The sequence below is a fragment of the Saccopteryx leptura genome, chromosome 9 (genome assembly GCF_036850995.1).
Source record: "Saccopteryx leptura isolate mSacLep1 chromosome 9, mSacLep1_pri_phased_curated, whole genome shotgun sequence".
Classification (NCBI taxonomy): domain Eukaryota; kingdom Metazoa; phylum Chordata; class Mammalia; order Chiroptera; family Emballonuridae; genus Saccopteryx; species Saccopteryx leptura.
In genome coordinates, this window is record NC_089511.1 from 73,071,990 (window position 1) to 73,086,317 (window position 14,328).

The 14,328-nt window shown below is 43.4% G+C and overlaps 1 protein-coding gene across 2 annotated transcripts in view; it reads right to left on the reverse strand.

Moving 5' to 3' along the window:
• Positions 1-9,842: 9,842 nt before the first annotated feature.
• Positions 9,843-14,328, reverse strand: part of ASCC1 (activating signal cointegrator 1 complex subunit 1) — a 110,393-nt gene continuing 105,907 nt past the window's right edge. For both annotated transcript variants that reach the window (XM_066348622.1, XM_066348621.1), the window contains exon 10: positions 9,843-9,960. In XM_066348622.1, coding sequence (XP_066204719.1) covers positions 9,844-9,960 — 117 coding nt within the window. In that variant the 3' untranslated portion in view covers position 9,843. The remainder of the gene's footprint in view (positions 9,961-14,328) is intronic.

The window sequence follows — 14,328 nt, forward strand, 5'->3', positions numbered from 1 at the left end:
TTAGGAAAGCAAAACAATAGGTCTCTTTCCATGTTCTCTTTGTCCTTTGTATTGGACTTAGAAATGGTGCTGCAATGAGGACATGGCCACTGAAGTCTTCATCTCATAGTAAATAAGCAGCTTGGGTGGGTTGTATAGAGGAAGAATACAGTTTGTTGTCATGTAGAGTGGGGGTGGACTCTCACTACCTGGGTTCTGGGCCTATTAACTATTTCCTATCTATAAATTAATGATAATACCTACTATCTCAGAAGATTGCTGTGAAAAATTACATACTATGTCTGGGAATAGTGAACATTTTAAAAAGTTTAGTTCTACCCTGAGGTTGGGAAGAGAAGGCTATAATATCCCATAGTTCTGAAGATGTAAAAGTTGCCATCTTTTCCCACCATCTCAATCCTAGTCTCCAAGGCACTGAGGAGGTAGATCCTAGATATCACCAAAATTTCCCAGAATGAGTATGGAAAGGCTTGACAAGATGCCCATCAAACAAGACAACAGCTGTTCCCAGACCTTTTTAAAAATTATTTATTTTAGAGACAGAGAAACAGAGAGATGCTGATTTGTTGTTCCTTATTTATGCATTCATTAGATGATTCTTGTATGTGCCCTGACTGGGGATCAAACCCACAACCATGGTACCTCGGGACAATGCTCTGACCAACTGAGCTAACTAGAGCTTTGAAGGTCAAAATGTTTCCCACACTCCTGGGCAGCTCCCCCAATGAGACTTGCCTTCAGCAGCACTTGCAAGCCAGACATTATTAGCCCTGTGCTAAAAGCAAATCACCGCCAATCAAGGACTATTAAACCAATAGTAAAGCTACTTCTGATGTAGATTTCTACATGACAGGTAAGAGTTGTAGTAAATGGGCAATAATTATAGCTTATAATGAAGAAACAGTTTTCCTAAATTTTGAGAGAACTACTAGTGGCTCAGCCTTTCAAACCAAAGGGCCCCAAAACTGGGCTATTTGTCAAATGGTGCATAAGTTTTATTCATTTTCCTAAATTTCATATCTAGCAATACAAAATGGGGAAACCTTAGTTGACAAATAAGGAACTCAAATTTAACCACATCAAAACCATTTGATCCCATTTCTAGATGACCTCACAGGTATGAAAGACAAATGCACAAAAATGTCCAATCCAGAATTGTTTAAATAGCCAAACCTGGAAATCAGCTCACTGTCCATTAGTCAGGGACCAACTAGTTAAGTTATAATATACACAATGAACTACTGTGCAGAAATAAAAATGATGTAGATATGTATCCCATGACAGCTAATATGATCCACTACATTTTGCTAAGAAAAGCTCATTATATCTCATGTATAATATCATACCTTGGAAGGAAGTATTAGTGTAGTACAGCAGTTCTCAAACTTTATGGTCTTAGGAGTCCTGGACGCTCAAAAATTATTGAGGACCCCAAAGAACTTTTGTTTATGTGAAATACAGATTTGGCTCTAGTTTGCTATACTTGAAAATAAAACTAAACCTTCCTTTCAATTTTGCTGTGAATCTAAAACTGCTCTAAATTTTTTTAAATGAATAATTTTAAAAATATTTATTTAGAAATGAGTCTATTACATATTTCTTTTTTTTTTTTTTTTTTTTTTTTTTTTTTTTTTCCATTTTTCTGAAGCTGGAAACAGGGAGAGACAGTCAGACAGACTCCCGCATGCGCCCGACCGGGATCCACCCGGCACGCCCACCAGGGGCGACGCTCTGCCCACCAGGGGGCGATGCTCTGCCCATCCTGGGCGTCGCCATGTTGCGACCAGAGCCACTCTAGCGCCTGGGGCAGAGGCCACAGAGCCATCCCCAGCGCCCGGGCCATCTTTGCTCCAATGGAGCCTTGGCTGCGGGAGGGGACGAGAGAGAAAGAGAGGAAAGCGCGGCGGAGGGGTGGAGAAGCAAATGGGCGCTTCTCCTGTGTGCCCTGGCCGGGAATCGAACCCGGGTCCTCCGCACGCTAGGCCGACGCTCTACCGCTGAGCCAACCGGCCAGGGCTGAGTCTATTACATATTAACAAAATAATATATTATATAAAAAACTATATTTCCCCCTAAAAATTACTGATGAGTAACACTGTTTTACATTTTTGCAAATCTCTTTAATGTCCTGCTCAAAAGATGACAGGTAGCTTAGCTTCTGCACTATAGCAAGTGTATTAACACTAGGGCTGCCATAAAATGCCACAGACTGGGTGGCTTAAACAACAGATTTATTTTCTTAAAGTTATGGAGGCTGAAGTTCAAGATTAAGGTGTTGGTAGGTTTGCTTTTTTACTGAGCCTCTCTTTCTGGTTTGCACATGGTTACCTGTGCCACTGTGTCACACTGTTCTTCTGTCTATGCATATATCTGATGTTTGTGTATCCACATTTTCTCTTCTTATAACGACACCAGTCAGATTGCATTAGGACCCAGTTTAACAGCCTCAGCCTCATTTTAGCTTAATTATCTCTTTAAAGACCTTATCTCCAAATACAGTCACATTATGAGGCAACTGGGAGTGAGGGCTTCAACATATGAATTCTCAGGAGACATTATCCAGCCCATACTAGCAGCTAAAATTGAAAATAGCTAGTAAGAGCACATTAGAAATACTGAAAGAAAACTGAGTTCATCTCTAAAAACATGTATTTATATCCTAAATTTTCCAACTTACAAATTCTAGAAAACACAAAAATATACAACCACATATGGCATTAACCATCACAGTGATGATGTCACTACACTAGGTAGCCTCTGGAAAACTCCATTGTACATTCAAGAGAGAATGAGAGTGAAGAAGGCAAATAATACCTTACTAGTTTTATGAAAATAGTGTGAAGCTCACACACACACTTAAAAGGTTCTAAGGGGCCCTGGCCGGTTGGCTCAGCGGTAGAGGGTCGGCCTGGCGTGCGGGGGACCTGGGTTCGATTCCCGGCCAGGGCACATAGGAGAAGCGCCCATTTGCTTCTCCACCCCCTCCCCCTCTCCCTCCTCTCTGTCTTTCTCTTCCCCTCCCGCAGCCAAGGCTCCATTGGAGCAAAGATGGCCCGGGCGCTGGGGATGGCTTCTTGGCCTCTGCCCCAGGCGCTAGAGTGGCTCTGGTCGCGGCAGAGCGATGCCCCGGAGGGGCAGAGCATCGCCCCCTGGTGGGCAGAGCGTTGCCCCTGGTGGGTATGCCGGGTGGATCCCGGTCGGGCGCATGCAGGAGTCTGTCTGTCTCTCCCCATTTCCAGCTTCAGAAAAATACAAAAAAAAAAAAAAAGGTTCTAAGGGACTCCCCGGAGGACACACTTTAAGAACCAATGATGCCCTGGCCAGTTGGCTCAGTGAATAGAGCACTGACTGGGCATATGGACGTCTTAGGTTCAATCCTCAGTCAAGGCACACAAGGGAAGCGACCATCTGCTTCTCTCCCCCTCTTTCTCACCCTTCTCTCCCTCTACTCTCCTCCCACAGTCCGCGGCTCAATTGGTTTGAGTGTCAAGTCCTGTCAATGTAGCTCCATTGGTCTGAGCACATCAGCCTCAGGCAATAAAAATAGCTCAGTTGATTCGAGCATCTGCCCAAGACAGGTGGTTGCTGGGTGGGTCCCAGTTGAGGCACATGCGGGAATCTGTTTCACTATCTCTCCTCTTCTCACTAGATAGATAGATAGATAGATAGATAGATAGATAGATAGATAGACAGAACCAATGGTACAAGCCATATGACCTCTGGCAAATTTCTTTACTTTGTTAAGCCTCAGTTTATAAAATAAGGATAATGATAATACTAACTGAAATGGACTACTGCGAAGACTAAATGAGTTAAAACATAGCCTGACCAGGCGGTGGTGCAGTGGATAGAGTGTCAGACTGGGACGCAGAGGACCCATGTTCAAAACCCCAAGATTGCTGGATTGAGCAAGGGGTCACTTGCTCTGCTGCAGCCCCAGGTCAAGGCATAAATGAGAAAGCAATCAATGAGCAACTAAGGAGAACAAGGAGCCACACGAAGAACTGATGCTTCTCATCTCTCCCCCTTCTTTTTTTTTTTTTTTTTTTTTTTTTTTCATTTTTCTGAAGCTGGAAACAGGGAGAGACAGTCAGACAGACTCCCGCATGCGCCCGACCGGGATCCACCCGGCACGCCCACCAGGGGCGACGCTCTGCCCACCAGGGGGCGATGCTCTGCCCCTCCTGGGCGTCGCCATGTTGCGACCAGAGCCACTCTAGCGCCTGAGGCAGAGGCCACAGAGCCATCCCCAGCGCCCGGGCCATCTTTGCTCCAATGGAGCCTTGGCTGCGGGAGGGGAAGAGAGAGACAGAGAGGAAGGCGCAGCGGAGGGGTGGAGAAGCAAATGGGCGCTTCTCCTGTGTGCCCTGGCCGGGAATCGAACCCGGGTCCTCCGCACGCTAGGCCGACGCTCTACCGTTGAGCCAACCGGCCAGGGCTCTCTCCCCCTTCTTGTCGGTCTGTCCCTATCTGTCCCTCTCTATCACACACACACACACACACACACACACACACACACACACACACAAATGAGTTAAAACACAAATAAATGACAAATGAGTGTTTAATATAAGCTGTTATTATTTGTGGAAAATTGTTTAACAATGTAATATGTGCTTAAATGCATAGAGTAGTAACCTCTGAATGATGACACTTATTTTATAACAAATATTTAAAGTATAACATATACATTGAAAAAAGCATATAATGTATATAACCTGATGATTTTTCACAAAGTGAACTTACCATATATTTGTTTAAAAAACACTTTATTAAAAACAACAGAAAAAAAGATTAATAAAAATAACCACAACAGCAGCCCTTCTCTTACCCACAGCATCCCTGGGCGTGGCTATCTACCTCTGAGGCGTCAAAAGAGAAAATAAGAGATGCTCCTCAAGGCAGTGCGCCTCCGTGCCATCAGGTTTCCTTTCACTCCAGGAAAAAAGCACAGTGTAAGAACCAAGCTTTGTGTCATCATGAAGCTGGATTCTCATCACTATCCAAACTTTGGAACTCACTTAAAAATAAATATTAGCCCTAGCTGGTTGGCCCAGTGGATAGAGCATTGTCCCAGCATAGAGACGTCCCAGGTTTGATCCCCAGTCAGGGCACACAAGAGAAGCAACCATCTGCTTCTCTTCCTCTCCTTCTCCCCTTTCTCACTCTCTCCCCTCTCGCAGCCAGGGGCTCAACTGGTTCAAGCATCAGTCCTGGGCACCAAGGAAGCTGTCTGAGCATCAACCCAAGATGGAGGACTGCCAGGTAGATCCCAGTCAGGGCGCATGCAGGAGACTATCTCCCCTCCTCTCACTTAAAAACATTAAAAAATAAAGTAAATGTTGTTAATAATATTTAGCATGTCTCTACCATGAGTATGGAGATCATTTGGGGGTAACTTAATATGCTCTCTCCAAAAAAAAAAAAATCAAAATTATTCTCCCTAACAAAGTTCATAATTTAACGACACAGACTACGTAATGATCAGGGTGAGAAATTCATTTTCCCTCTTCCTCTTCTAGAATTGAGAGTGAAATCGGGGCTTCAAAAACCAGCTGTAACAATGTTAGATGCAATTTAACTCTATTTTAATGAATTGGAAAGTGGTAATATTAAGGGAGATCTGACTACAAACACAGTAGCAAGTCCTCCAACATATACCCCATTACAATTTGGTGAGAGGGGACCCTGAATCTTGAGAAACTCTTAGCTCCATTAAAAATCATTTGCTTTCTACCACTGTTGCATTTTCACACAAGTTCTATATTAGAATTACCTGTTATTCCATATATATTTATATAGTCTATATGTTTATATAGATTATATAGTCAAATATTATTATTATATAGTTAAATATATATTTAACTTCAACAGCAGTTAAAACTATTTTCTTTAGAGATATAGAGTCTCAAAAATTTGTCTACAGAATTCTAGAAAGAAAATATTAAAGATAAATTTAAAAATTTCCCAATTCTACCAATACCTACCAACTTATAAAATTCTAGAACACACAAAAATACAAAAGCACATGCTCCATTAACCATCAGAGAGATAATTACTATGTCGTGTAGCCTCTGGAAAAATCCACTGTACAGTCAGTCATGAGAATGAGACTGAAAGAACAAATTATTTGTGAAAAATTACTTAACAATACAGTATGTCCTTAAATAGTTACCTCTAAATTCTAAATAACAGATTTTCCAATTTTAGTAACAATTTAGTATTTAATATATAGTTACATTTTCCAAACACACACAAAAAAATTTAATTTATTAAAAACCCAAGTCATAAATCTCTGACATCGTTCCCTCCTGCCAAGGTGGCCCAGAGGCAGCTGTCAGAAAGAAACCAGTAAAACAGAAGTAGCACCAAGATGAGATGAGGACATTGAACCCTGAGGTCGACTTCCCTATTCAAAACTACCTCTGGGAGCACTCCTTCCCAGGTGCCATCTAACAATCAGAGGTAAGCATGGTGAAATCTTAACTTAAATAAAAAATGAATATTACTAGTACAAAGTGTTTCGGGAAAACCAAACCTACAGGCACCAGTACGTGAGTTCTGATTAATGATGCAGCTCTGCCAGTAAGTGAACGATGGCAACACTGTATCCCAAACACACACTAAGGGGCTCAACCATAAAACTGCATTAGAATACTAGAGAACACAGTTATTTTTAGAAATTTGTTTATTCACAAATGATCTGTATAGTCACAGTGGTAAACAAATCTGAGTGTTGTGTATATATAACCCTCACTATATAGTAACCTTGACACACAGTGTCCAGAAACAAATTTCTTAAACAGAAGAAAGTAAGAAGCAAGATAAGAATAAGGAATGAAGGACAGAGGAACAAAGAGACAACACGGAGGGATAAAGGCTGGAGGAGGGGAGGGGAGTGTCACAACACGAAAGGTGAGAGGGATGGGAAGAGCTCCCAGTGATGAGAGCAGCACTGTTGGGGGAGCAGGGCTGCACCGAGAGCCCCTCCTCTGCTGGTCTGCGGCAAGGACCACGCAGCTCTGCAGCCCACGTTTTCCCAGGGAGCCTGCCACAGCCCTGCTATACCACTGCTTCTCCTGCCACTGCCCTGAGAAAAACATAAATGGGCAACTGCTTCCGTGGCGAGGTGAGGTAGGGTGAAGGAAGGAATGTAACAAATGTTAAAAACATACTAACATCAGAAAAAAAAGGACAGATCAAAGTAAAAAGTAAAAGTTTTAACAGTTATTTTGCTAAAGATAAAATTCTGTGTAGTAAGGAATTGAAAGCAGGGTCATGAAGAGATATTTCATATGTTCATACAGCACTAAAAAGCCAAGATGTCAGGGAACCCAAATGTTCACAATGGATGAATGGATAAGCAAAATGTGGCATATATATATACAATGAAATATTACTCAGCCTTAAAAAGGAAGGAAATTCTGTCAATGTTACAACATGGATGAACCTTGAAGACTATATTAAATAGAATAAGCCAATCACAAAAAGACAAATACTGTATGACTCCACTTCTATGAGGTATCTATAGCAGTCAGATTCATAAAGGCAGAAGTAAAAGGGTAGGTGCCAGAGCCTTGGGGAGAGGGAAAAGGGGAGCTGTTTAATGGACAGAGTTTCAGTCTTGCAAGATGAAAATGTATACTTATTTTTTTATTTTATTTTTTTATTTTTCTGAGGCTGGAAACGAGGATGCAGTCAGACAGACTCCCGCATGCGCCTGACCGGGATCCACCCAGCATGCCCACCAGGGGGCGATGCTCTGCCCATCAGGGGCGTCGCTCTGTTGCATCCAGAGCCATTTTAGCACCTGAGGCAGAGGCCATAGAGCCATCCTCAGTGCCTGGGCCAACTTTGCTCCAATGGAGCCCCGGCTGCAGGAGGGGAAGAGAGAGACAGAGAGGAAGGAGAGGGGGAAGGGCGGATAAGCAGATGGGCGCTTCTCCTGTGTGCCCTGGCCGGGAATTGAACCCGGGACTCCTGCACACCAGGCCGACATTCCACCACTGAGCCAACCGGCCAGGGCCTAAAATGTACACTTAAAAATGGTTAAGATGGTAAACTTATTTTTCAATTCAGTGAGAGGAGGGGAGGCAGAGACAGACCAGGATCCACCTGGCAAGCCCATTAGGGGGTGATGCTCAGCCCATCTGCTCTGTTGCTCCAACGGAGCTTTTTTTAGTGTCTGAGAAGGAGGCCACAAAGCCATCCTCAGTGCCCAAAGCCAACTCTCTCGAACAAATCAAGCCATGGCTACGGGAAGAGAGAGAGAGAGAGAGAGTGGAAGGGAGAGAGAGTGTGTAAGAGAGAGAGGGAGAGAAAAAGGAGGGGGAGGATGGGCAGGAGTAAAGAAGCAGATGGTTGCCTCTTCTGTGTGCCCTGACTGAGAATTGACCCAGGACATCTACACACCGGGCTGACACTCTACTACTGAGCTAATTGGCCAGGCCCAAGATGGTAAATTTTATGTTCTGTGTTTTTTACAATAAAATCTTAGGTAGTAACTAAAATTTTGTGTACAAGGAAGCATGCATAAGAAACCCAGGTTCTCGCCCTGGCCAGTTGGCTCAGTGGTAGAGCGTTGGCCTGGCGTGCAAATGTCCCGGGTTCGATTCCCGGCCAGGGCACACAGGAGAAGTGCCCATCTGCTTCTCCACCCCTCCCCCTCTCCTTCCTCTCTGTCTCTCTCTTCCCCTCCCGCAGCCGAGGCTCCATTGGAGCAAAGATGGCCCGGGTGCTGGGGATGGCTCCTTGGCCTCTGCCCCAGGCGCTAGAGTGGCTCTGGTCGCAACAGAGCGACCCCCTGGAGGGGCAGAGCATCGCCCCCTGGTGGGCAGAGCGTCACCCCCTGGTGGGCGTGCCGGGTGGATCCCGGTCGGGCGCATGCGGGAGTCTGTCTGACTGTCTCTCTCCATTTCCAGCTTCAGAAAAAGACAAAAAAAAAAAGAAGCCCAGGTTCTCAAAGCACTGTGTGAGTCCTGTATCCAGAGTGGACAGCCTCCTGCTTGGTCCTAGGAGAGTGTGGGAGAGCTGTAACCCCGCAGTTCCCACTCTCTGTGCCTGGCCTCTCTCTAGCCCTGCTGTAGGCCAGCACCTTAGCAGTGTTGAAGAGTCCAGATTGCCTGGGTTCAGATCCTGGCACTATCCATTGCCCGGTTATGTGACCTTCAGCTAGTTACCTGACCAGTTTCTACATATGTAAAATGGGAATTGTATTAGTACCTCCCTCATAGTGCTGCCAGTGATAATAATATTAACAATAAGTGTAATAATAATTTAGTAATATTATTAAATATAGTAATATGTACACCCTTAGCACATGCCTGGCCCATAGTATGTGTTCAATAAATGCTTATTTTTATCACACACACAAAAATTTAAGATACAAGGGGAAGGGGGAAAAAATCAAACCTTCTAAAAATTACAGGTTTCATATTCAGAGGAAGAGAATAATAAAACTACACAGCTTTAATTCTCTTTTAAACTATTAATACCAATGACTTTAATGGCTGGGGCAAAATCCGTAGGTATATGAGAAATACTGTGAATCTGAGCTCCAACAGGCTTCAGAGGTACATTTCCAGAAAAGAGCTTCGGAAAGAAAAGTAGACCCTGCAAAAGATGAACAAGCCAATGATTACACGCACAGTTCTCCTTGTATCTGCAACCATCTCAGCTGACGGTCTGACTAGACAACCCCCAAAGAGACTACCGAGTCCATGGGGAACCACCCAGGAAAGTCAGCATCCAACTTTCACATCCCTCCCTGACAATTACAATGAAGATACTTTCCCTCAGCACCTTGTGACGATGTTCAACCCCTAGTGCTTCCCAAGATCCACCTCAGGAGAAGTCGATTTGTCCACAAGAGGCGTAGTTTCCAAAGCTGTCTACTGTGAACCTCTGAGAGATGTGTATTGAATTAAGCTTTAGGGTACCAAAGGAGAAGTTCTCAAACAGCTGAAAAGGAAGAATAAAAACCCAGAATGAATATCTAAAGAAAATTACAAATGGAAATATTAAACTTCAATTTCTCAACAAACCTCTCATGCTTTTTCTTTTCAGAATTTATTCTCAAAAGTGAACTGGAGGCCCTGGCCGGTTGGCTCAGTGGTAGAGCGTCGGCCTGGCGTGCAGAAGTCCTGGGTTCGATTCCCGGCCAGGGCACACAGGAGATGCGCCCATCTGCTTCTCCACCCCTCCCCCTCTCCTTCCTCTCTGTCTCTCTCTTCCCCTCCCGCAGCCGAGGCTCCATTGGAGCAAAGATGGCCCGGGCGCTGGGGATGGCTCTGTGGCCTCTGCCTCAGGCGCTAGAGTGGCTCTGGTCGTAACAGAGCGACGCCCCGGAGGGGCAGAGCATCGCCCCCTGGTGGGCGTGCAGGGTGGATCCCGGTCGGGCGAATGCGGGAGTCTGTCTGACTGTCTCTCCCCATTTCCAGCTTCAGAAAAATACAAAAAAAATAAAAAATAAAAATAAAGAACAAGTAAATTTAAATAAAAAAAGTGAACTGGGGGGGGGGCAAGAGTGAGAAAGAACAGCAGCTCTTCTCTCTGACTAATCTGAAAGCCTCCTCCAACAAAATGTGCTAGAGAAAGAGGTCTGAAAAGTTAATTCCAAAATATCTATTGAGCAGATATGACCAAGAACTTGTAACAAAACATACCCTAATTCATAGGGCCTAACAGAGTTGCTACTATGACTTTCAGTCATGTAGGAGCCTAGTTTTGTTACAGCCAGGATAAAATTTGGTATAATACATTCCCCTATCTAGGCAACAACATTTATTAGAAGCACTGACTAAAATAAATACAAGATAACATTCCTGACAAATTATTCTGACAACCCAGTGAAGAATACAGAACAGTTACACATAAAAAACAGCCAGAGCAACACTTCTATTAAATAATATAACAAGTATAGCCTGACCTGTGGTGGTGCAGTGGATAAGGCGTCGACCTAGAAATGCTGAGGTCGCCAGTTCGAAACCCTGGGCTTGCCTGGTCAAGGCACATATGGGAGTTGATGCTTCCAGCTCCTCCCCACCTTCTCTCTCTGTCTCTCTCTCCTCTCTCTCTCCCTGTCTGTCTCTCTCTATCCCTTTCTCTCTCCTCTCTAAAATGAATAAATAAAATTTAAAAAAAAATTTTTTTTAATTGTTCTTTAAAAAAATAATAATAATAATATAACAAGTATAAATGATAATAGTTATCAAAAACCTTTCGGAAGACTTGGATTCAGGCCGGCATCCTACAGTAGATGCTCTTCACTACAATTCTTTTTTTTTTTTTTTTTTTAATATTTTTTTATTTTATTTATTCATTTTTAGAGAGGAGAGAGAGACAGAGAGGAGAGAGAGACAGAGAGAGAGAAGGGGGGAGGAGCTGGAAGCATCAACTCCCATATGTGCCTTGACCAGGCAAGCCCAGGGTTTCGAACCGGCGACCTCAGCATTTCCAGGTCGACGCTTTATCCACTGCGCCACCACAGGTCAGGCCACTACAATTCTTCACTTTAAAAACTTTCAGTGTGTCAGAGGAAGGATGAGCTGAACTCTGAGAGAGACCTGCTCTTGTGATGAACACACTTATAAGGCAGAATCCAAAATGACATCAGAATTCATCCCAGGAAAACTAAGCCATACTGCTCAGGATAAAGAGTGTCAAAGAAGAAAAGGCTTACCTTCTTCTATTAGGATGCAATTGTTGCTCTTTCTCAAAATGTCAGTAAGATCCCAATAAAGCTTTTTTTTTTCAATAAAGCTTTTCAATACACACACCCAACAATGTTTGAGTAGAACCTAAGGATAGGACCTTTGCACATCTCAAAGTGACTGTCTCTTCTCTTAGTTTTATACAACCTCTACAGCCATGAACATCAGCCACTGTCACCTTTCCTCTTCCTGCAACTAATGACCTGGCAAAATGCCTAGGGTTCATTATAAGCTAACTTATAAAACCCCATAAATATCGATTCTTCAATATGACATCAACTTGACCCCAAAGATCTATTTAAAGTTTGTGTGCTGCACTGTCTTGTCTTTCAGAAAGGTGATCAGCTCTTGCCTGCATTAATTTAAACAATCAACTCCTCTTCCTGGCTTTGGTAGCCTGTTCAAACCACATCCACCATTTTGTATAAAGAAATACAGCCGGATAAGGTTATCTGCTAATCCCTTTGCTGAATGTTAATTTGAAGTGAAAGCACGTCAGTGAGACGGACAGATTTACAATTTTGCAAACCAACCTTATAGGTACAAAGCAGACATGACCAAAGAAGCAATAAAAGATGAGACAAAACTAAACTCAAAGGGAACTTTTAATATTTTCAACAAATTACTTTTTAAAGATTAGCAGCCTATTTCCAAGTGATGGAAACACCACAGTGAGAGCTGGAAAGTGACCTCCCTCTGACTTCCCTCTCCAAGCACAGCCCGAGACTTAGCTAAGAGGAGAAGGGAGGGCAGAGTGCAGGCAGAAACGGGCACGATGGGCCACACCAAGTGAACAAGGTTAGATGTTCAGAGGGTTTCCTAGAAAGCAGTGAGAAAGAATAAGGCTGGAGATATAAGGACAGTAAATCAGATTCAGGGGTCTGAGGGTAAAGTTCAGAAGTCAAACTTCATTCTAGGGGGTGGGAGGACCAATGAAGGCTTCTGAGTAGGTTGGTAGCCTAAGATGAAAACCTTTTTTAGGAAAATGAAGCTGGGGGTGGTGCTGGTTGGGGAAGTGAAAAATAGAAAAAAAAAGAAAAGGAGACTAGAGTGGCAGTTTGGTCCTGAGAGAGAGGTTAAATGTCTCTTGACTAAAGTATTAACTAGTAGTATGCCTGGAAATATTGGACATGTGAAATACTATGAATGAAACACAGAAAACATTCAGTGACTTTCCAGGTAAGAGAAGAAAGGAAGAAAAAGAGAAAAAAATCACAAATGACACAGTCAACATAAGAAACGTCTGAACCTGTAAGAATTTTTATGAGCCAAACTGACAACAATTGCCAGGAAGCAAAATGTCAACAGATTGAAAAAATGCTCCAGAGAATGGCAGTTTTGTACCTTTTGTTATATATTAGACTTAAAGGGGAAGACATAAGGGGGTTACATGAAATCCACTGATGACTGATTAGGGAGGCGAGAGAAAGCAAAGCAGGGAAATCCCTGCGATTGGTAAAATGGATAGACACTTACTCCTTTCACATTGGTGGGCACAGGATAGTTAGTAGTTAACAATTTAAAAACTAACAATAGCAATGAGGGGTTCTGTGGTCTCCTGCTCTGGTGGGAGACTGTGGCCTGCTCTCCCCTACATTACTGCAAAGCCTCCATCCTATCTGGTCTCTCTGCCTTGGCACTTACCACCGCCACCTCGCTACCCTCACCCCAACTGTTACTCCACACCCAGGCTATTCTCAAAGCAGCAGCCAGACTGATCCTTTTAATTGAGGTGACAAACATTTTTATAATGAAAAGGAAGACAAAAATAAATTGAAGAAAACAATATCATAAATAAAAGAAACATTTTATAAAAAAAAAAAAAAGAAGAAGAAAGCTACAGGACAAGGAAATGATACCCACCATGACTCACTTTTAGTTAGAAAGTTTCATTTCAAACCATCCTGTGTGGTTACTTTGGGTCTCTGAGTTTGTGAGGCCTATCACGCAGGCCTCCCCTGAGCTAGCCAGGTTTAGGATGTGGCCCCTTTTTCGTCCACAACATGGTAAATGGGTTATATGAGGGTACCATTAATAGCAACAAAACATTTCTGAGAGGGACCTATTTTATAGAGAAAAACAAGACAAATTTAGATATGTTTACACATACATGGCTATATGTTTAGGAGTGTGTGCCTGAAGCTCTTCTCCAATGTAGGGTTTTCCTGGTTCGCTGAGAATATACAGTGTGTCTATAAAGTCATGGTGCACTTTTGACCGGTCACAGGAAAGCAACAAAAGACAACAGAAATGTGAAATCTGCACCAAATAAAAGGAGAACCCTCCCAGTTTTTGTAGGATGATGTGGCAGCATGTGCGCATGCGCAGATGATGACGTAACACCGTGTATACAGTGGAGCAGCCCACGATCATGCCAGTCGCGATGCGAACGGTACAGAGGAAAGTTCAGTGTGTTCTGTGGCTTGCTAAATTCAAATCCGTGACCAAAGTGCAACGTGAATATCGGCGCGTTTATAACGAAGCGCCACCACATAGGAATAACATTACTTGGTGGGATAAGCAGTTGAAGGAAACCGGCAGTTTGGTGGAGAAACCCCATTCTGGTAGGCCATCAGTCAGTGATGAGTCTGTAGAGGCTATACAGGATAGCTAGCTA